Source organism: Haliaeetus albicilla, chromosome 8 (assembly GCF_947461875.1).
Source record: "Haliaeetus albicilla chromosome 8, bHalAlb1.1, whole genome shotgun sequence".
NCBI classification, from domain to species: Eukaryota; Metazoa; Chordata; class Aves; order Accipitriformes; family Accipitridae; genus Haliaeetus; species Haliaeetus albicilla.
In genome coordinates this window covers 26,632,231-26,656,943 of record NC_091490.1, presented here as the reverse complement: position 1 = coordinate 26,656,943, position 24,713 = coordinate 26,632,231, and the positions used below count along the sequence as shown (strand labels likewise).

At 40.6% G+C, this 24,713-nt stretch overlaps 1 protein-coding gene across 6 annotated transcripts in view; it reads left to right on the top strand.

Annotated features, from left to right (window-relative positions):
- The window catches only part of NTNG1 (netrin G1), a 149,886-nt gene that overhangs the window by 67,875 nt on the left and 57,298 nt on the right, over positions 1 to 24,713 (top strand). For all 6 annotated transcript variants that reach the window (XM_069789462.1, XM_069789461.1, XM_069789463.1 and 3 more), the window contains exon 3: positions 9,386 to 10,026. In XM_069789462.1, the coding sequence (XP_069645563.1) occupies positions 9,386 to 10,026 (641 nt within the window). The remainder of the gene's footprint in view (positions 1 to 9,385; positions 10,027 to 24,713) is intronic.

Genomic DNA, 24,713 nt, shown 5'->3' with positions numbered 1-24,713 from the left:
TGCGTGTCTGCGTATGTGCAGCCTTACACCCACCCTTAGAAATGAGGCCTTCAAACCTCCCATTTGAAACTGTATGATACTGCTCTGTAACCATAATTTGAGCTTCACTAAATCTGAAAATTCCCAAATTATTACGCACTAATTATGAAGTATATTACCTGTCGCGTTACTCAGTCAAGCCTAACATGTAACTTGAGCTATTGTATGAACCACATGTATAAGTGCTGAAGTTGTTTTTACATACTCCTAGTGGGACATTAGCATATCAGACTTCCACTACATAGTTTGAATCTGCACAGAAGCCAATAATACAGAGGTTAAGTGGATGTAATTTTAAAAAATTTTTTCTTCATAATATTTGCTTTATAGTAACTGCCTGTATTAGCGTGGAATTTTCTTATTACTCTATACTTAAATACAGTAGGAATAGACCAAAAAGCTTTGCTTGTTGAGGAACAGTTTCTTATTTTGCACATGTGTGAAAGTACTTTTGAAGTTTAAATCAAATACAGCAGTCTTCAGTTCCACTGTAAATATTTGGACACTGTAGAACAGCTGTGTGCTGTTAAAAAGCTGTGACAGTCTGCTTTGGTGGACAGTCAGATAATTCTTGAAGCTAAGTTAATGAGCTACATAGTGTTCTAGAAACCTTCCAGATTGAAAAATACCATGGCTAAGAGGAAAAAGAAAGGGAGTGGGGGGGTGGGTGCATCTTTCTCAATAAGCAAATAATACATGCAACATTATCGCTAAGCTATTTAAGTGGCAATTTGATGATGGAAAGTTTTAGTCCAGATGTATTAAGGACAGATGTTTTTTAAACTGCAGTGTAAGCCCATCCTGTTACATCTGAAATCTTGCCGTAATAAGATGTAACTAACCAGTAACAGCTTGGTGAAAACAGTTTTCACTGTAACTCCCTTTAAAATATAAACACAACAATCATGATAATTCTGTCCTTTAATGGAGATATCTAGACTCATCTAGTTTTCATGCAAGTCATTACAAAATTGTACATTCATTTTTAAATAACTTTAGAATTTTTGTGTTTCTACATGGCTCATTTCTAACCTCGCGTGACAGTGACTGTTTTGTAGGGCTGTGACGAATGGTCTACATAAAGAACTGTCCAAGTATGATGCATTTACTGAAATTAGCACAGGGTAGGACAACACTGTTGTAGCCCATCAGTTAAACACCACATCCATGCTCTCTTCTGCTCACTTCACTTGATTTACACAGAAATCAGGCTGAAATTCTTGGCCTGTATCTGAAGGTACTCAATTGCCAGGACTCACAGCATCAATACGTTGCATGAGCCTCCACAGATACTACTCAAGAACTGTCCACCAGAAGGACAAGGAAACCCTTACCATAGGAGCAGGGGCCACAGGGGCAGAAGATGGAGCTTCCTTGGGAACCAGTTAGAAAGCTAAGAGCAACCTTTTGTAGAAGCCACGGCCATCACATCCCATCTGCCTCCACCGCTGTTGCAAGGCACATTTCTTCCGTTTGTCTGTGGGCAATAAAAACATAGAACTAGTGACATTTACTTACTCATTCAGTTGCATTATCTACTGGAAGAGAACCTCCTGCCACTCACGTACATCTCACCCATTGAGAGGGAACACCAGCCAAGCGCAGCTCAGAGTGATCACCCCGCCCTGCATGGGAGGGTTTGGTGGTCCACCCTCAGCAGCATGGTGGAGGAGCCCACCCAGACTGCAATTTTCCAGTTTTCTTCCACTATGAGTGTTTATGAAATTTTTCCCAACACAAAATTTCCACACTCCCATGATTTGATATCCCATGATCTGATTTTATACTCAGCCAATATAAATCTGCTCCACTGTTGCCTACGGCAAGTTGTGGAACTTTTCATTTCTGTTATGTCCATCTCCTCACTCATCGCATATCCCTCAGCAAGTGCCAGGGAACAGCAGGAGCAGAGTCATCCGACACAGGGGTACACATAGGCACAGAGGACCACCCCAGCACCAGCCATGCCCTTACCAACAGGCACCATCCCACATGGCCTGAGCACAGCCAGCAGCCCCAGGCACAATGAGTGGACAAAGCAGTGTCATCAAGGGAGCCCCATCAGGAGGGAAAGCAGCAGGAGGCAGGGCTGCAACACAGGCCCAAGACCCACCCACAAGAAAGCACCAAATGAAGGCCCAGCCTGAGCTTAAATAGGGCCTGGCTGGTCAGGGTCATTAACATCTGCTGCCCAGGTAGGGCTGGTCAGGGTCATTAAGGTCTGCCAAGGCCCTCCCCACTCTCACAACATGTTTCTCAGACTTTTTGCTATCCACAGATTTCCTTTGTGGACCAGAAGTCTGAACACAATAATTATAACAACAATAAAAAAAAAGAAACAAGAAAAAAAGATTTTTTTCTTTAGTGTTTCCAGCACCCTGATCCCCCTGTCACCACTAACGTGATTTGATTTCTCAGGTTTTTGATGCTCGTGTTCCCTCTGTGATCACCACAATAACTGAGACTGTTTGTCCATAATAACAGACCAACTTTCCTTTGTGCTGGCTTTCCCTTGCCCAGGGGTGACAGCTTTCCACTGTAGTATTTTAGACATCTTTTTTCTACCCCCTCAATGGCTCCCATTCTAAATTCATGGATGGTCCAAAATATCAGAAAGTGAGCAAGGTGAGCTCTGTATCAGACCACAAAATATAAGGTAGAGACACCTGAGGTTGTTGTGGTTGACAGTAGAAGCTTATTCCCAGTTGAGGAGACCCCCTGTATTTCCCGCATGACTTCCTTGCCAGAGCTCCTGCAGGGCAGCAGGACAGCTGGAAAAGCAGCTTAGACAGAAATGCACCAATGTGAGCTGAGCATGACACTGGAGATTGATACCTTCTGCTGCCTTGTCCAAGGAGCGCTCTCATGAATGGGCTGGCTTCCCCAGGACAAGTGCCAATGTGTTGAGGGAAAGGGATGCTGCGTCCCTTGGGATTTCAGTTTCTCAAACCCAGATATGCATCCAGTGTATAAAGGAATTCAGGTTTTCTTGGAACATTTGCCGTATTGTTCAGCCAGAGCTCAGCACGATGGGGTCCCAGCATTATGCACCTCATGACATTGCAAAAGCTCTAAGTAGGAAAGTGATTATATTGCCAGATACCTGCTGATACAAGAGGAACACACCAATATTGAGCTTCTGAAATAACAGAACCACACTTAGGTCAGTGCCAGTAGATCTGCCTTAAGGTACCGTTATGACAGAATGAGCAAGTGGTCAAAATAACTTCAGCAAGGTTGCCAAGTCAAAGATAGCCTCAGAAGCATAAAATTACCAACTAGGAATAAGTAGGCTTTTTCCCCCCAAAGGTGAGTAGAGATATTTCAGAGGAAACAAAATTCCATTTGCCTCATAAAGTAAATTGAAAAGTATTTCCAAAAACTAAAGTAACTAAAAAGAGAGAATGTCCTGCTAGGAATTAAGTGCCTTTGCCAAATGCACCAATGCATTTGGTGCTGCAAATATTAAATTTTTTTTCCTATGATAAATTTTCAGTTCATAGTATTGGAGAAAGGCATGATATAATAATCTGAGAGCTACTCTGAGTGCCAAGAATGCCTTCACGTGATCTACCAAAAGGCTTTGGAAGAAACAGTACAATATCATCGGGGATTACAGAGTTCATCATGCAAAAGCATTTCTCTCTAATTCTGCATCTATATGTAAATTTGGGATAGGATCCCATACCTCATGGAGGTGTTGTCATGAAGATTAATTAGCTAGGTCTATGTTCCACAAGGCCAGTGCCAAATCTTTAGAGGCTTAAATATCTTTTTAAAATCTGAATTTTAAGGGCCTGTTTGCACTGAGTTTGTTGCAGGATCAGGGCCGTAATCTGCAATGTACTTTCAAGCTTAAAAGTGCACAAAGTTGTTAAGCATTATTATTATTTATTTTTGGCCAGTCAGATCCTCCCTGGTTTAATCTTTTTAAGTCTCCCCAGAGGTTATTGATTTAAACATGCTTTTACTTTCTTTTTGGTGGTTTTGGAGAATGTATATTGTTCAGCCTGCAGCTGAGTTGAAAGTGCTTGTCTGGCCATCCAGATGCCTCCCTCTTGGGAGCTCTGGGAAAGAGCATCAAATCTTCCACTGAGATTTTAGCACTTTTTCTTTCTTAACTTAAATCACTAACTTAAATGCTGTCACTGCAGTGATGAAAGGCTAGTGATGGTAAAATGTTCTTGGCTACAGCCATCCGCGTCTTCATCACAACAATAATTCTGCAGACATTGACCAAGATGCTCTCAAACCAGCGAATGGTTATAGTGAGTTTGATAACATCTATTATCATGTGACAGATTCTGTGCCTTGCCAGTCCTTCACCACACTGTTTGCCCTTAGCAGGACAACACCTAATGAGTAGTATCTCCCAATTAATGGTTTCATAATCTGGCTCTGTCATGGTAAACAAGTAATTCCTGGTTAGAAACCACAAGCAAAATGTAAGCATTAGGGCAATTGATGCTATTAGCTATTACTGTCTCATTAATTATCTGCAATGTACAGCACGGTACCAAGTGAACTACTTGTAATGGTCTCTTGGAAAGGAAAACAGAAATACTCTGTTATTTCCAAAAGCGTGACTTCAAGTAATTTACTGCACAACCTCACTCCAAACATGAGTCAGGCTGTATTTATTTCTTGTCTTGTCCATCTGTGCTAACTACCTTGAGGCAGCGGTATAAAAATCGCTTGCTGTGACTCGCTTCTTGAAAATTCATTTTGCTCCTTCTTAAAATCTTGGCCTGCTTGACCTCAGCAGCCTTCACCAGTTTGAAAATGCAAGTTATACTCTTCTGTAGGGATTTAGCCAGGTGTCTATTACAGCATGTAATCTGTGATACAGCTACCAATATTCACGCTGCAGAAGGGTTAAGCCCCTCTGTCTTTGTTCCTGCGTAAAAAAGTCCATGAGGTGTTAGTGTGGACAGGAAGCAGATTGAAAGAAGCAACATCTTCAGTCAAGCCCTAAGCCTGTGTGGATGCCACTGAGAGAGTCAGGCAGCTTCGCCTGGGCAGCAGCGCTTGGACTTTAACCCTCAAACGGCAACTGCAGCACCCCTGCCAGCTCCCCTGCTGACATTCAAAGGTCATACTACTGCTAGAACTCTGTTTTTAACCAAAATCCTCACTCTAGGCTCACTGTCCTGTCCGTCACTGAGTTGTCCCTGAACAGGTGCTTGGTAAGACATGCTTCTGCCCAGCAGGAGCAAAGCCAGCCCCAGTGCCCTGTCCCAGGCAGGGACACTTGCAGACCACCTCAGACACCAGTATAAAAGTTCAAGCTGGCTCGCACAAACAGACATCAATGTGTGCCAAAACAAACTAAATCCAGCTAATTGAGGGGAAACCCTACTGGGACCAGTCAGCCCTAGTCAGCAGCTTCTCAGGTAACTGCTTTTTCCGCTGGGGCTGAGCATGATTAGTGTGATACAGCCACAGGCCTTCGCCATGCCTGCAAAACGAGCACCTTTTCCTAAAGCGAAAACTTTTAGACTATGTCAGTAGTTCTGGTAATATTTTGAATTCCATGAGCGGCCTAAAACAAAATAAATAGCAACATAATTTGCCTGCCTTCAAGGAGCTATTTAATATCAGTCTCCAATACTATATAGGAAAATAGTGAGTTTCTTTTAGATGGTCATGGTGTTGGGAAAGCCTCAGCTACCTTTTACACTAATTGGCAGTAAAGTGTTTAGAAGTATTTGTTAGTGTTTAATTATTTAGAAATCTCCTAATGGTTTAAATATCGTTTTGAAAAGTTATAAATATTTTCCACCTTGTCCAGCTGAAGAGCTGCTGCTTGGAAGGCTTAAATGAAGATCTATTTACGGCTGCCTGCTGGTCACAAAATTACTTACAGCTGCTAATGCTTCAGTCTTTTAGATGTCCCCAACACAGAATGGGCTTAGTTTTCACAAATTGGGAAAAGTTTCTCTTTGTTGTATTCATTTCACTGAGGTAGAGGTCTTAAAGAGGATTATCACAGAGATCAAGACATTAAAATATGTAACTAATCCCAGTTAAATTAATTGTTTTCATATAGAAGTGTACTAAGGGATGTTTATGTAGGGTAAGACCCCTTTACACTGTTTTGGTAATGTAAATATGACTTAACATGCAAATTACTTTTAAGGTGAATTAAAAACAGTTTAAAGCCAAGTTGCTGGTAGAGAAAATGGGGATCTGACTCCAAGCCTCTGAAGCAATAAATCATGTTAAATATTTCAAAATTACATCAGTGACTGCTGTGTCAGTAGGCAGAGGGGAACTTACCTAAACTCATCATTTCTCTCCCCCTCCGAGTGTTAGAATTCAGGACGTTTGTTTTATCGGCTTCTATCAGCTTAGATTTTTTTTCTCCTTATTTCCTCTCCAGAATAGTGAACTCCACACAGGTTATTTTGGTGTCATCAAATCATTCACCTCTTAAAAGACAATTGCATGCTATAAAATTAAAAGAATAATTCAATTTATTGGGGAGGATATGCTGAAGCTTTTTATTAGGATTCTCATTTGCAGTGATGTCGTTACCCCAGGGTTGCAGTGGCAGGTTGTGCCACTGTCACTACTGCTGGTAAGAGTTTCAGGTGCAGGACAGCACTGTGATTCGGACCCATTTCTCAGTATACTCTGCCATTAATTGGAATAGCCTCATCTTTCCTGAAAAGCTTTGTGCTCACAGAGTTGTAGACTACTATTCAGTAGCAAGCTAGGGCTGATTTTTAGCATTCACTGCACCATTATTTTAGGTACCTTATTGTTACCAGCTCTTATACTGCATTCTCACTAGCTTGTAGTTTGTTAGAGGCCCATCTCCCAGCGTTCTCTGATTATATTGGCACTCCGCTTTTGCTATAAAGGAAAAGGGGAAAGAAAGGGGAAAGAAAAAGGGAGCAAAAGAAATCAACTCTTACATACAGAAAGAAACAATACGTCCCACACAATCTGGGTTACCTGCTGGAAGTCATAAAACATGCTTCCTCCAGCATCCACGGACTAGCGGATCAGGGAGGCTTTAGTTTTTAACATGAAGGATCACAACAGACTCAGTGCTTGCTTGTGGAGCAGGAAACCAAAGCCATCCCTCAGCAGTGCTTAATGCACCTGTCTGGCTACCCAGGAACATTTATTTGCTGGGTTTCAATATCCATGACCTCCCAGTGAAGTTGCTTTTACCAAAGTGATGACAGAAGCATATACATTATAGGTACGCAGGCAGCTTCATGGTGACAGGTACAGAAGTGACCAGATTTTTCTAGTAAACCTCAGAAAGGTGTGATTTATGCAACTCTGAGCATTTTCTGCAAAACTGATATTTACATATAGTCAAAGGGTCTGGAACCTTCAGATTTCACAGTATGTGTATTTTCCCTAAGGAAAAGAAAAGACCTAAGTAAGTTAGCAAATTCTGCCATTTGTGTCTGATATATTAAATGGAGCTTAAATAATAAAAAATATGGTGTTTTCTCTATTCTGCTTGAAACTTATTTTTTATTTTCACTGTTTTATTCAAAAGGAAGGCATAGAAATAGTAACTGTGAGCTTGAAATCAGAGCTGTAACAGGCACTTATTATAGACAACATTTTGCAGAGTATTTCCAATTACAGCTGCATGCTTTGAAGCTGTCCGTGTAACAAGCAGTGTGCTGCTTTTCAAATAACCCTTTTTGTTGTCTTGTAGTTTTTTCCTAACTTTGAGTCCCAGTGAATCGTTGTCAGTTTTAGCATTCAGCTGTATTAATGGGATAGAGAGAGAGACAAAGAAAAGAGTATTTCCCTGCCCAGGTAAGAGTAATTTGCCAGTGGGGAGGCCAAAATGAGTGCAGAAGTCCTTTTGCTTGTGTTTTGTGGGAGTATGTCAAGGAGCAGAGCAGTGGCCAAGGTGGCGGCTAATGTTTGAAACCCATTTCCTGCACTGGATGGCATTGAATCACTTCATTGCCCTGAGGCTTTGAGATGGAGAGAAGCATAACTGTAATTATAAGAAAAGAAAAGGTTGATTACCATACCAGAGCTTATTCTGTTTTCAGGGTAGGTGAGGGGAACTCCGATTAATGACAATAACAGCTGCACTTATGCCTCTGTCAAGCATTGCTAGGTATAGGCATGCACGTGTTTTTCTGCAGCAGTCCTGACCATCAGTGAAAAGAGGCATGGCCTCTTCCACAATCCATGTGTAAGGCGGAGGGAAGGATACAGAACAGCAGTTGCTCTCTGGAACAAATGCAGAATGAACAAGTAGCAAAATGTTAATGTACTGTTGAAAGCTGAAATTAGATAGACATGATTCAGTGCAGCCTGCAGGGTCTGATATCTTGGCAACTGCTGCAAGATATCCCCAATCTGCAGACAAAATAGCCTTTGTGAAGAAGCAGAAGATTGTAGTGTGCAAGTTAATGCATCAAAAGGCCAGGAAGAGAATAATTCACTTTCACCTTGCTACAGAGGACAAACAGCAGTAAAAGCTGTACACTATTGGCAAGCTTTTTTTGTTGCTGTTTTTAACTCAGCCCCCAGTTCAGAGCTCCAGCCACCTTGGCAGCATTCCAGCTGGAGCTGCTGACATCTCCCACCTAATCAAGTGCTGGATTATCTTGTCCTGATAAATTGGAGCCGGTGCCTTGTGAAAAGTCTTTCCTGAAGTACTTCCTTACCCTGTAATAAGATGGCAGATGTCTGAATCAAGCCCCAGAGCTGGCAGAGCGCTGTTTTTCTAATGGCTTTTGGTGGCGAGTGTAAATGTTTTAAGGCAAGCTGGTGCTAAGCTGGGAGCACAGTTAAGCATGATAGATTTCACACCCAGGTGAAAGGAAACTTGAAGGTGTACTGGGTACTTGTTCATACTGAGTACATACGTGCTGCACTGCTGACCTCAAACCACTTGCCCTAAAAATTACTTCTTTTGTGAGTGGAGCTCTTGAGGAACATACTTGTTTTAAATAGAAATTCTCTTCGGCTGCTGCATCTTTCTAGGAAGAGTTGGACTTACTGAGCTATTAAGACTTGCTTACTGTTCTCAGTCTTCTGTGACCCAATCGCTGGTCTGAGTCATTCAGGGTAAATAAACTCTTTTCTTCTCTAAAACATACTAAGACAAATGTTTATGTCACAGAAGCCAGAGTGCTGTATATGTGTGTGTGTATATATTTACTTTAACAGGTAAAATGGCCAAGATAAATCTTGCTAAGATAAAGGTATTCTTTGCCAGCATTTGTTTTTTCTTCCTTGATTTCGCTCCTGGAGAAAAAGCAGCAGTTCTCGTGTACCAGACAAGAAACATCTTTATGTGTCACAGTCACCTATACTGTGCCTCTTGTAACGCTGCTTTGCTCTTTTCCAGGGGAATCCCTACATGTGCAATAATGAATGTGATGCGAGTACCCAAGAACTGGCTCATCCTCCGGAACTGATGTTTGATCTCGAAGGAAGACATCCCTCCACATTTTGGCAGTCCACGACTTGGAAGGATTATCCAAAGCCTCTTCATGTTAATATTACGCTCTCCTGGAACAAAACCATTGAGCTTACAGATAACATAGTTATCACTTTTGAATCTGGCCGTCCAGACCAAATGATCCTGGAGAAATCGCTCGACTATGGACGAACATGGCAGCCCTACCAATACTATGCCACGGACTGCTTAGATGCTTTCCACATGGATCCAAAATCAGTGAGGGATTTATCACAGCACACAGTCCTAGAAATCATTTGCACAGAGGAATACTCTACTGGGTACATGACAAATAGTAAAATAATCCACTTTGAAATCAAAGATCGATTCGCTTTTTTTGCTGGACCTCGGCTTCATAACATGGCTTCTCTTTATGGCCAGCTTGACACAACCAAGAAGTTAAGAGATTTCTTTACCATCACGGATCTGAGGATAAGACTACTTAGGCCAGGAACTGGAGAAATATACGTAGATGAGCAACACCTGGCACGCTACTTTTATGCAATTTCAGACATAAGGGTATATGGAAGGTAAGAGAATATGTACCTTTAGAAACAGGCATGTGTGTTGATTTTAGAGGATATTCAAAACTGTTTATTTCCCCAAACATGATGACGTTTTCTGCTGGGACATGTTCATTGGAAAACTGGCTGAGTTGAATTCTGTTCCTGGTCATACTAGAAGTTTTTGTCTCAGCGGCACAAGGTCCCGGGTGTTCGCTGTCACTAGCCTGGGATCTTGAGCCCTAGGTCTCATCAGCAGGATAGTATCAACAGTTTCTTACATTGGCTCGGGAATTTAACCTGGCATTAGGACACTTTCTGCTTTTATATAGTTGGAGCCTGAGCTGATGGCAGTTAACTAAAAAGAGAGATTCTGTTTTATCATTTGACTTTTTCAGGCCTTTAATGTAAGCTGTGATTGATACAGGAGCCCTTGCGCGGACCCGTCCTACTAGGTCTGGCTATGAGCTGCCTATGAACAAGGAAGGCAGCAGAGATTAGAGTTCATTCCTTGTACTTTAATTAGCTCTGAAATGCAGTGAAGCTGAAGTAAAATGGAAAAAAACAAGTGTTGTAGAGAGACTGATCTGAATATAACAAAGATGATTACTCAGCTGGGTTCAAGACAAATAGTCCCTCTAGGGCAAGCAGTGGCTGGTATCAGGTGCCATAGTCCCAGAAATAATAACTGTGCAATGACATTCCTATTGGGAAATTTTCTTCCCAACTCAAACTAGCAATTGACTGGTGACCTCAGGCAGGAGTGTGATACCCTTTACATGGGTCTTGGATGCCAATTTGTTAAGAAATAAATGGGACCTCCTCTATTAGCAATTCACTCACCTCTCTAACGTGCCTTTTCCTTCTCCTCTGTTTCTTCTATAGAGAGTTCATATCTTCCTTTTTAAAAATAAAACTTTTTTTTTTTTTTTTTCCAAGAGAAGCTAAGTATCAAAATGAACAGAAAAGCTAATGTATCATGGAAGGCCAGGGCATTTTTTGCAGACACAGGAGTGAGTGAAAAAAAAAATGGAGAGAGTGATTATATAAAACATTGCTGACTATATTTTTATTACTCCTGTAGTGAGTTTGCTATTTTCTACTTCTTTTATACAAGCTTTCAATGTTCACAAGCATTTCCATATTGCAAAAAATCAATACGTAAAATCAAAATAGAATCAAATTACTGTGATGTAATCTATTGAAAAAGACTCTTCTAACTTTACGTAAAGGATGAATTGATGCCACGTACAAATTTGAATGCATAAGTGCTTTTGCAGTGCCAATGTATTTTTATATGACATCAAAATACATTCTTAGGACCATAGGTTTAGCATGTAGTTACAGTCTTCTGTGTCCACACCAAATACATACACATACATACAGAATCAGTAATTTAATGTGTGAAAGTATAAGATAAATGTTGCTGTTTTAAGAAGTCTTACTGTAACTCTCATTAGTTACATTGTAAATTGTTTTTCAGACCTCTCTTGGGAGGGCTAAGTGGATCATGGACAGCTTAAGATACTGTTTGAAATAGTTTGGTAAAATTAGCCTCAATACATAAAAAAATTACACGTATGTTCTATTTAATGTGTATCCTTTCTCCATTGGGCTCCACGTAGGTTGGCTCTACAAAGGCATCATATCAAAGCTCAGGATTTGAAGGTCCTTACGCTTTAAAGAAAATCTGCTCCCCATCTGAAAACCCATTTGGAGCTTAGTCTGACTTCAATTAGACTATCAGTACTTTATCAAAGAAAGCATCTGAAGGATTAAAAAAAGAGTGCATTGCATGCAAATTAGAAACAGAAACCTTTCGAGCACATCTGGGACACAGCAATCTTGTAAAAAATTATCTATAGAAATGAAGCGTGACTGTATGGAGAACTTTTCTGATGCTAATGCTTGTTGTCTAAATGCTGTAGTAATTGGACACATGCTTTTAAAGAAATATCTGATGTGTAATAGTATCTCACTAGACTCGTGAATTCTTATCACTCTTCTGCTAATGAGAAGAACAGCTCTTTAGAGATTTGGTGGCCTTTCCTTCAATATGTAGTGAGCCCTTCTTGTTAAAGACTTTATGGGCTTGGCTTACTGCTAAGCAGCTGTGGGGCTGTGGTACACAGCCCCTGATTATTTAGTTGCACCAAATGTAGCTTGCAATAGGCCCACTGTCACTCGGTTTTAGGTGGTTTTGGTCTCCTACCAGAAGCCTTATAGAGTCCCCCCAAAGAGTCTCCAAATCAGCATTATAGTCATGTGCCCTGGCATGCCCTGAGCATGGGAACACAATGGAGGGGAGCAAGGGTTACCAGGGGTTTTGTGCCACTGTTCCTGATTCAGCTGAGCTTTCCAGCCCTTGCACTTTAATTTAGGACGTTAACTGGAAATTAAGTTACAATTTTTTTTTTTTTTTCTTGCTACAATGTTTCATATTCCGGGCTTTGCGACCTGGGTATTTATATACATGTAGTAAAGCCAAACTAGACTATTCCAGGAGGACAGAATACAAAGGGACGTTACCAAGGAGCTTGACATGTGGTGGATGAATGATGCTAGCACACACATTTTAAAGTTAGTCCTTTTACTGAAAAAAATAACCTATAGGTTAAATATAATTAAAATCACCAAAGCTCATAGTAGTGTATTTCTAAAGGCAGCACAAAATGTAATTTGTTTCACACCGTATTTTAAGGATCAATGACAGTGAAAAGCATCTATCTTAAAGCCACCTTATTTAATATACAAGATGCTGGGGTGGTTAATACTTCACAATGAAATATAGATAGGAGATTTTCCCACTTAATATAGGGTTTGTTTTGTCATTGCTTTGCATTTTGGTGTGATGTATGTTGCATTAGAGATGAAAGCCTGTGTACTCTCAACACCTTACCTCCTCTATTACCACCTGTTTATTCATCCTCAATTTACCACTTCCATTGAGTATTTATTAAGATGATGAAAAAAGGAAACGTGGCTGTTGTTAGCAATTTCAGCAACGCCATTGTGCTCACATTATTCAAGAAGCCTAATAATCCACATGAACTAATTCTGACTTACTGATGGTCTGCTTCACTAAATCAGGGTGATTTTTTTCTACTGAATAATGGACAATGCAGTGTGCCAGTACCTTAATTAAAGAGAGCCTCTCTTAGTCTTGATCTCATTTTAATTTACAGGGTAATACTACAATAATATCACTAATGGAAGGTACATTAAAGGGCATCAAGTAGCATTAACTGTATTAAATTATGGCACTTGTGTTAATTAACTGTTGAAGCAAGATGGTCCTAACGGCTAGAAAGGTCGACTAATGCATAAATAAAGTCTTCTGGGATGGGAAACTAAGAGAGAGCAGACATTTTTCCCATCATCTGGCCTTGCTGCAGAGAATCAGAGGGCGTCCTGTGTGCTAACCTCAGGAAGGTTTCTCTCACTTTGCTGCCTGCAGAGGTGGCCTGGACTGTCTGCAGGCTCTGTCTGTCTTCGATTCCACGTCAAGGACAGTCCTGGCAGTAAGCTGTGAGGTACAGCTCCTTTGTTAACATTTTTTTTGTAAGAGATGTTCACTAAAATGCTGATAATAATTCCTTTGAAGTCAAGGAAAAGGTTCCTAGCAGATTTTGGATCAGGCTGCTAAAGGTTTAACTACATTCATTCCAAAGTATTTTTGCTTTAACTGTTACATTGTCAGTGCCATGTACATTTATACACTGTATATTAACTGTAATTCAGGATGCTAGTAAAAAAACATTGCCCCAGTCAGTGACAGAAAGACTAGCTGGCTAAAACAAAGAATCTTACTGCTTTTGGGTGATTAGGTTTTGATCTAAGAGCCACCAGTTTCCTTCTGCCACCGGAATACCCAGCCTCTGTACAATGTTATTAAGCCCTTTGGAATTTATTTTTATACTCTTCTCGCCTTGAAGCTTCTGCATTTAAGCCCCAGGGTTTTCTGACCCTTTCTCAGCTACGGTTGCAATTCCAGCAGCAATAGAAACCTCTAACTCCCAGTACACAAGCGAAAAGTATCCTCAGTTTTAACAGTTTCTTGCTCTCACATTATCTCTTCTGAATTTAAATCCATCTCAGAATCTGAATAAATTACCGTGAAGGAAAGCACATTTGCTACCTAGGGGGTTGGGGCTTTTTTGTCTTTTTAGTCAGCCTGCCCTCCCCTTGCCAGCTGTGACTCTGAACCACTCAGTATTGCTGCGCTGGGTTTGGGGTGGGTGAGTGCCCTTCCTCTCCAAAAGAGCTGATCTGCCCCCCCGAGCCGGGAGTTCGCACTGCAGCCTTCAACCGACAGCCACCGTGAAGGCTGGGTTGTACCAGGTTTCATCCTCTGGCTTATTCTACAGATGGGTTAATTGGATTAAATCTGTGTGCTACCCTGGCATGTACAAGCAGAACTTTGCCCTAGGAAAGTGGTAAAATATAGAAGGGCTTTGGTTTTATTTATAAGAGAAAATGTTTTCATTAATGTTCAGCTCAGAACCAGACCATCAATTTGAAGATATGTAGACTTCAAGCTTTTAAGGAGACAAATGAATACCATTCTTGTTTCTAGTATTTATTTACCATGCTTGAATACTCTTTGTTTTATGAGAACACTTGCATAAGCAGCTTGTTCTCCTTTGAGATTTTCAGTAGTATTTGGAGGGAATCTAGCAGTTTCTCCAATTAAGTTATGAACTCATTAGAGAACAGGAAGGAAAAAGAAATGTATGTATTTAAGAGCATGTCAATTTATCTTGAACTCCCAAGTGCAATTAGCTTTTTAAATTTATCTCCTGTAATATGTCATTAAGGAAAATGGTCCTTCATTTTCTGTAAACAGATCTAGGATCATCAGGAATTGAAATAATTAAATGGTCACTGTGTTTATTCACACATGAGCAGTCTCTAATGATTAACTCAGTACAGGTGTCCTGGGTGGGTTTTACTCCTGCCCATGTTGAAATAATACTGTTTTCCACTCTCCATCCTGGTGCCACAAGTCCTGTCCATCAGCTCAGAGTGGTCTTGGTCCTGTAGTGGCTGGAACAGGAGCAGAGCAGCAGAGTCTGGACGGCTGACTAGGTCTCTAATTCTGCTATAAGCTTTTGAAACTAGTGGGTTTAAATCACCAGGTTTCACTCACCACCTTTGCTCATTAGCATTTGATCATCTTTTCTTGGCCTCTTTTGCAGGATGTCAAGTATTTCCATACTGATCTCCCCCAGCTGTCTTTCAAGGAAGCTCAGTATCGTGCAGGATCAGGGTGTTTGAGGAAAGGCACCAAGCCTTTTTGTAGTATAATTCATTTTGCCATTGAACATTAAAGGAGTAGAGATGAAACTCCTGATGAAAGAAATGAGAATTTTTCTTTCTGTATTGCTTTGTATGCTGAAAAGCTATCCAAAGAGCCTTTCTGAATAAATCAGTGATTCCAATATCTTGCAGAAACTTTCTTTCCTTTAAGCTTTTCATTTCAAAAGAGTTCAATTTAATGCAAACACTGAAATAAGCTTAAGGATCTCCTGGATCACATATACAAATGATTCCTGGCACGGGGATGTCCTTCAGGTTAAAGTTAAAGCTAGAGTGGTACAACATATTATCATGTTAAAAGTTTAAAAATTTTCAACTATTTCACAAGTAACAGGAACTGCCAACTTGTAGGTGGGTTTTTTTTCTTTTGTTTTTTAATTTAACATTCTGATCCCTTCCACGGGTACCAGCATGGTGAGATTTCCTGCCGTTAGTTTTGTCCATTTCAGTACTTAATTACACATGCTTAGGAGCTGATTTTTTCTGGATACTCCTCAGCATGTGAAGTGCCGCAGAAGGTAGTAGTTGAACCCAGAATATCCATGTGCTTTCTTTTGACAGAGGTGATGGTTCTCTCTCTCTCTGTTAATCTTTTTTGTTAGTTGTAATAAATGAGCCATCATTCCGCTGTGATTTAGGGAAATATTTGAAACCAAGACAGTTAACTTTGCCGCCTTTCCTCTTATTTCTGTGTAGTACAGTGCCGTAGTAAATGCTGTGTATCAGTGCCTATACGTTATGAGAAGTTAAGTACTGAAATGAGACCAGACCTGACACTAGTTTCAGATGTCATCCTGTAAATTGGGAGTAATTTCAGTGAAGTGACCTGTATTAAATCAATGAGTTTCAAATCCCTTTACGTAGGAGTAGTGAGGGAAAACAAGTGATGGAGAGGAGGGGAGAACAGAAGGAAGGAAAGAAAGAAAGGGGGGAGGCAGGACAAGTAAGGAGGCTGTCTCAGCTTCTGTTTAAAAGAAATGAGTAAAAAACACACCTCTCAGTCTTTTCATCCTCTCTCATCTTTCTGTAATAAGGCTGATGTAAAGCAGGACAGTTCTGCTAGGTCCAGTGGTACGGTCACACAGAGATACCTATACAGAAAACTGGAAAGTGAATTAGTAAAGGTCAAGGTCTAATAGACTCATTACATGGGGTCTATGAGAACCCTTCCTCTCCTTCACTCTTGAGTCCACCTCTGGAATTAATGGGCCGCAGCAGTACCAGTGATCCCTGCACAAAGGGAATGATCATGGTCCCTACTTGATCACAGCAGGCTGTAAAACACAGGTGAAACATCTTGTTAATTGAGCTGAACAACAGGGTAAGTTTTCAACACTGCTGTAATTCTGTTTTCATAGAATATAATCTTGTTCATGGAAAAGCAAGAAAAGAGCTACAGAAAGAAACAGCAATGCTGTGAATTTAGCAGGCAGCAATATGATCAGGGAAAAGGAGACGAGGGGTTATGCTGCAGGTAGCATTCCCAAGACAAAGTCTGGCTGCTGACACATTCAGGAAAGCATAACGTTATCTGCAGCCCTTCGCAGGAGAATGAGCTGTGTCCTGGTTAGATTCGTGGGACGTGGTAGAAATGAAAAGGAGGCATCCTAATGGCATTAGGAGAGAGCAGGAAGTGAAGAACTTCTTGACATACTACCACTCCTGTATGAGACCACCTTTAATTTTTGCACCACCCCGAGTCCTTGAAGCCTTAGAGTCTGTCTGTGAACAGCATCTGGTTGCTCACACAACAGTTCATCCAGACTTGTAAGCAGGTAGCAATTAAAAAAAAAGAAAGATTGGTATGACTTTTATGCTGGAAATGCTGCCATACTCTGGAGTAACATAGCTGTACTTCACTGATGATTATTTTGACATTTCTAGGGTGATGACCATTGTTTTAAAATAAGCCTAAAAACAAAGAAGAACATTTCAGGAAGAGGCTGATAAACCATAGCTTCATGCAATGGGTTAAGGCTGATCAGGCCTTAGGACATACTATGGATAATGCAATACATATTGTACACATACATGCCCATATCCCAGTGCTGGAAGGCAGTTCTCTCAAATTATGCTCTTTCTTTGAACCCTTGAGTCTATCCCTCTGACTTCGATGTTTGTGCAGATGTCAATAGTTGTCTGCTTCTTCCTTGTAAACTCCCTGGAAGACCTTGTGATTCTTTTCATTTTCACCCTTAAATCCATTTTTGTCTCTATAGGAGCTATGCAGAGTGTCTTTCCTCTCTCCCATGCAGTATCCCTGCTTCCACCCTCTCTAGATGTGTGTTGGCCTGTAGCATGAGCCAGTATCTGATATATTAAGATTTATAAAATACTTTGAAATACACTTAAGAAAGATTGTTAGAAAAGCACAATGGATTGTTATAATCTGTCCTCCCTGCACCATCACTCATAAAACAGGCATGTAACTGGAGTACTGGTACAAATGTTAATGATAGCAATGCTGTCCCAATGAGAGAGGGACATGGTGGTTCATGTTTAACTGCTATCAGTATTTCTGTTATGCTGCACATTAAACCTGTTAGCAACCAAAAAGATAAAATTTGATTACAATAACGATATATACATTGAGATATGCATCTTCACATTCAACTAATTAGTTGCCATTGACTGTTTTTGCTTTGCTCAGTGACATGTGGTATATAAATCATTACAATATGTTAAATGCAAATGGTTGGTAATAGGGTAACCATCTGCTCACTCTTGGAAAGTTAGCAGAGGAATATAGTAAGCTGTACTTCTAATAACGATGCTAAAGTCACATCCCTGAAATACCAGATATCTAAAAACAGCTGCCTCCACTAATGCCAACATTACTAATATGTCTCTTACCCTTTTCATTTTCAGAAGTAAACCACATATTGTAAGAGGTAATTTTGTTCTTCAGCATGAACTTGACTTCAAGGCTAGAGTCTGTAACAGCAACGTGAACCACCATATCTCAGAGCCTGATCTTTTTCTTAGATTGTGTTGAGTGCTTTTGAACAACCAATAAATAATCAGGCTGCCCACTCTTCTCAGGACATCTTTTCGTCCACAAATATAATTAAATGTTCTTCCTCCCCTAGCCCCTGCTACCAGACCCTTTTTCAGGGATGACATTATTTTGTAAGTGATAGATAGTTGGCACATTGCTGTCTGGTAATGTATTACGCTAGAGACCATCAAAGGGTGCCTTCCATCTAATCACCTACCGTGCCCTATGAGTGTTAAAGATCACCACTGCAAAGAGGGATCAATTACATTGCAGACATGTATTATCAGGGGCTGTCACATACCTTCGTAATGAGCATTTCTGGATACCCAAGTGACAAAGTAATGCATTGGAAAATTAGTAGTGGGACAAGAGTGAAGGACTGCCTGCCAAAGTTGAGGCTGTGCCTTCAAGCTAGAGCAGCTCCTTCTCTCCTTACCCATTCAGTCATCTGCTGGTCAGGGTCACTATCACAGCGTTGACGTGCTGGCTTCTGCATCAGTAATATATTGTATTATCGCCTATCAGAGAGATTAATATGTTCCCATACTGAATTCCCAAGACATGGCTCTCAGCATTAAAGAAGCTGAGGAATTAATTCAGCTCCCAGTGCCTGAATGGAAAAGAAGTTTGTGATTTCATCAAAGTCAGTCAGATGCTAGCGCTCTGTGGCTTTCTTAAGACACGTTGGGAGGGAGGGGTTGGTATTTGTTTGGGGGGTTACATCTGGCATGGCGGTGTCTGATTTAAGATTGTGCTTCCAGGGAAGCACGTGCAGGGGAAGAGGCTGCAGGAGAGCTCATTAGCCTGGCGGTTTCTCAGCCCCAGGATGAATTACAGTATAAGATACTTGCTCTACAGGGTCTCAGAAACCTGCAGCTTTGTGTAGGTGCGCTGTCCTGCAAAGCTTTCCAAGTTTAAAAAAATGTTACAGGGAGACATTTTTGTGCTAACACATTTTCCTTTGTTGCCTTGCAAGAAAAGAAGTGCAGGCTGAAGGCTGCACACATTTGGTGACTCCATTTTGATTCACAGCGAACACTTGCCTGTTTCAAAATGGGGTGTCTGCACTTTAAAGTTATCTGGAGTATTTATAGACAGAGCTGGTGTGATGAGCAGCACTTTATAATACCTCAAAGGCATGGTGCCAGAGCTGGGAATTTGATAAGCTGGGGTCCTGAATTGGATTCCAGCAATGGTCACAAGTTTTAGGAAGCTCTCATTTGAAATTGCAAGCAGGGGAAAAACAGGATTCTTTCTCTTTAATTGCATTAGTTTTATTGAACTGAAGCATTGCTTCAGTTCCCAGAACAATTTATATATATTTTAATGCAAGTTACCAGAGACAGAATGGTTGCAGGACCATTTATTGTTTCTGACTTTTATATTTGGTAAAACTGATTTTACTCATTTTCCCATTTAACTCTCTTGTGCATTAAGAATCTTTAGGCTTTGGGATGGTGTTTACTGAAGTAGTCATAAACATAATAATTTTAACTTCTTTGATTTGGTAATGCTTCTATAGTGCTTTTGTTTAGGCCTGTTCAGAAAAGCTAGGCCAAGCCATGTGAACAGGAACTGGAGTCCAGGAACCCCTGGTAGCCTTTTGTGCAGGAGAGGGAACATAAAATTCATTCCCTCAGTAGCTGATCCTTTATGTTTTATTTGATGTATGCTGCTAGCATTCACTGCGACACAAATGTCCTGGCCATTGGATGCTTCCCATCTGTTTTTTTGTGGGGCGGGTCACTCAAGAGGTTTGGGGGTTTTTAACCATACTTACCTTGGATGTATTTTTTATAGCCTTATCACATTTTAATTGGCTCTAGATATTCTCATTGTATTTATTGAACTGTGGGACACTTCTTCCCTTACTTAAAGCTTACATTTTGCCATGTAAGCACAACCAGGAATTGACTTGGAAAAAAAAACTTTTCAAAAAATTACCATTCCTGCACCCCAGTTAGAGCACAGCAGGTCCCATGACCTTCTGCACCACCGGCGGAGCAGAGCCAGTGGGATCAGGGTACAGCAATGGCAGTTGGGACAGGGGACAGAGCTGCAATATGAGAAGGTGTCTGGTTTGTCAGTGACCCACTTTGGGAAATCCTCCCTCCCTTCTCCCACACCATGCGTACCTCCAGCTGTTCATTTCTCACTGTCTTCACTTCTCTTATGGCGATCATCACTCCTTCAGTTGTATCGCATGGGCAGTCGCTGCCCGTGTGGCTCAAAGAAGGAATGGATACCTTCAGCAGGAACATCTCAATTTACAATGAAAAAGTAAACCTATTATTCTTTGTCAATGCAAAAAATTGCTTATGATTTAACAAGCTTCATTAAAGATACTGTGCTTATGGAACCATGCCTCCCTTCCTTCCTTTGACTGCCCCTGAAATAATTCTTTCAGCAGGACAGCAAGGAGCCAGTTACATTTTTAATCACTTGTGTCCCATAGGAATTGCAGTCTGCCAGCAAGGGCAGCTCCTTCCCCTCTGCAACACAGGAGAAGAATTAAAAGATGGGAAGCTATGGTTCTAGAATGGTGTGTTACAGTTATTAATGAGCTAAAGATCAAACAATCTGAATGTCATTAAATGCTAATATTCTGCTACTGAAAATATTTAATCCAATCCACAAGCTAGATCTGGAAAAAAAAGAAGGGGGGGGGGGGGTCATCCCCCTTTTTCCATTTTTTTTTTTTTTTTTCCTGAATGGTGAGTGGGGAATGGAAAACAGTAGGATGAAAGGAATAGGGAAAAGAAAAATAACATTTAATTTCTCCTCTACTGTATATATCTCAAAAGAAAGTTTCAACAGTGTAGCGTCTTCACACACCCAAACCAGTTTGCATCATTTTGCCTTCTCATCAGGTAGATCAGTTAGTCACTGCAGAAGTAACACTCAACATGGTGATTCTTTCTGAGATTCCATCTTTCAGGTGGATGACGGCAACAGTTTCAGTTCTGACATGTACTAATATCTCATGTTTTAGACTTGATGTCTTAAAATATACATCTGGACTTTTGCTTTTTACAGATACAGAGTCACTATATTGAGAGATCAGATTCTGAAATCTCTCCTCATACCAATGGCTACTTCTGGAGACTAATGCAGACTTTGGATTTTGTGGTCTATGCATTTGTTTGTTTGTCTATTAATGCTTCATAAAATATACATGCTTCAAATAGGAGAGATGCAGGAGAGTGATACCACCAGAATGACAAAGGGTTTTGTGTCTTGATTCCAAAAGCAGGTGAAGTATATACTTTTAATGTAGTTCATTGGTTTCCTCACTGTGCAGTCATACCCAGGTTTTGACTAACAAATGCACAATTACTGTGTGGCTGATATTCAGCCTGCCTGTGAATTGTGGAGAGGAGATACAGATGCTCTGTCTAAAGGCTTCATAAAAAGAGCATCACGTTACATTTTTAGAGGCATTTGGCACTTAAAATGAAATGACCTAAAGGTGGTTTAGTGGTGGCTTTTGGAAAAAATTGGGGGGGTTATAAATTTTGACTGTGTTTTATTATACCAGGACTTTTGAAAAATCTCTTGCACATTTTAGGACCACCAAAAAAGGGCTTACTCCTAGAGAAAAGGTTCTGCAATTTAAAATGGGCTGAGTGTGTGCTGTAACAGGAGAGAGGCCTTTTGGAGTGTTGTGCAAATGTTGCTGCAATGCAAACGCAGTTAATAGAACACAAAGTCCAGTCTCAATGCCCTCTATACAGGAGCTTCCCCCTAATGCCTAACACATAAAATGTATACTTTTTTATATCCGCATAAGCTTAGCACATCTTAAAAGAAACCAGGTTTGAAAATTCAGCTGCTATAACTACATTAGGCAAACAGAAAAGGGAAAGATTGCCATGAGGCGTAGGTGAGATTTCATCTTAAGAGACTTGTAGGCAGCAGCCCAGGGCACTTGTCCTGCCTTGCACCTGCAGGAGCGGGTGCCCATAACACCGAGAGGGGGGCAGCTGTTTTGTCATGGGTGTTACTGGTGTTCATGGTCTGCAGTGCACACATCTCAAGAGGAGCCTGTTACAGACTTAAGACTTTTTTCCCTCATTTTATCAAGTTCTTGATCTTCAGAGGTAGGTCGGCATCTGAAAACACAAGAGATTATCATGAAGGGGTAAAACAGACAAAACACAGGAGTGATTTGCATAGGAAAAAAAAAGGAATAAAAATGTTGTATTCTGAAAGCTACAATCAACTGCCGTTACAAGACGCTTGGACAGGTGCCAGAAGCTTGTTCCCTTTGTGATATGATTATATGGCCACTAAGTCGTTTGGTTCAGTCAATTTGCTATATATCATGATAAATCTGTATATAGCAGAAAATCCTCGAAGTTCTGCCCTTTTCCTCTCCTGAGGTTTTCTGCCCAACGTGAAAGCAGAGAACAGCTTTAACAAGAGCTGGGGACACTTCAGAGTCCTGTGTAATGCTTACGTCCTGGCTTGTGTAGGTCAACAGGAGGAGATGCTGAGCAGGCACAAGAATACATGAGGAAAGACAATGAGCAGTACTGATGGGGACAGGAGGTCGTGACTGCTGTGGGCACCATCTTAAATCCCAGTGGAGCTGTCTCCTTCCTTCTCTGCAACTCCCAGTGTCTGAGAGAGAGAGCACAGCACTAAAACATATCAGACACAAACACTAACTCCTTCATCCGCAGCAGTATTACTTACAAAAATATTTCCTACTAAAGTGGCCATTATCCTTTCTTGGGTTTTTTTTTATTATTTGCATAATTCAGGAGGTTTCTGATAATTATGCGCAAGTTCAGTAAGGATAAAGCTCTGTGTCATGAAAGAGTTCTTGTTAGGATCCTCTCAGGGCACCTTGTCTCTTCCTACTCGTCAGGTCTTCTGGACAAATCCCTCTTCTTTTCAATGGATGGCAACTCTCTATCAGTGTGAAAACAAAAAACAATTCATTTTGAACAGCGGTCTCCTTAAGTCTGTGCCCTGAAGAATGCTTTAATACAAGGAAGATGTTGTTCACTATCTGACTGTCTATGCCCCCAACAGGATCCTGTCCAATCTTGCTAGATCTATTTCTTGTAATAAGCTGCTGCTTGAGAGATAGATGCTGCTAGACATCCCTGTATTAATGACTTTTTTTTTCCAAATCTAGGTTCTTTCTTTACCTGTATCTATCAGTTCTCTAGTATTGTTCATAGAGCTATGTATTATATTTATTATATATAAAATATATATTTTATATATAAATTTATATATAATTATATATATAATTTTATATAATTATATATTTATTATCTATAATATATATATATGCATACATTTTACTTCCAGATTAGCTCAAACATTCTTTGAGAATGGAAACAGCCTGTACATTTTCCATTGGAGTTTGGGGCTGAGGAAGCCTGCTTGACATTTAGGGAAAACTGAAAAATTTGTATAGGATTTTAAAAGCTACGTTATACAAGATGGAATTGCAAAGGTTTGTTCTTCAGTATAAACATATACTGATTGTTTTTGTCAGCAGTATTTCACAATTTGCTTTCCCCTATGACAGCCTTATATTATTCATAACTTGCAATCCATTCCTTAAATTTTCAGTTATAAGAGTTTCCTGGTGGGGGTCACAGAATATGAAGGGAAGTATTGACTTGAAACATTTGAAATATAAATGAAGTTGTTTAGTTCTTCTGGTACATAGAATATTATAGTCACTGGATCAAATTTGACCTCCCAGCATGTCTGTTTTCATAGACAAGAAAAACACGTTCGCAATCCCTCAGTGGACAGTGCAGCTCAGTTCTGGCCTCTGTCTGAACGTTCTTTGATTTACCCAGTATTTGTTAAAAACAAACATGAATAATAAATGTTTCAGTGCACTTGAAGGCCAAAACCGATCAGTAGTCCTGACATCAGGTCAGAATCTTAAGACTTTGCTTTGAAACTACCGGTCCTTTGTGACTTAAACTTAGAGTAATACCAAAGCAGTATCATCAGCCCCATTTCACAAAGATGTATGCAAAGTCCCCTGTCCCATGTCACGTGAGTTTGGGGCTAGGGCAAGTATTAAACCCAGCGGCAGACCTGGTTTAGCACTGGGGGAAAACCAGTCAGCATTGGTGGTACTGCGATGGACAAGTGTACGTGCATGTCCATACATGTCTCCCACTCGCTGCTCCAAGGCCAATGCCAGAAGCCAGGTCTCCTCTCCCGTTCCCATCTGAGGTCTAAGAGCTCCTTTCTAGCTGCATCTGATAAGTGAATAGGACTGCCTAGCTCTGGCCACCCGCTTCTGAGAAGACCAGGTGATCTATTAGGAGTCATACCCACAGACCATCTATTAATTTACTACATTCAGATTTTTCTTTGGTAAAAAGCCAGTAAATTTGACCCATGATATCATTTA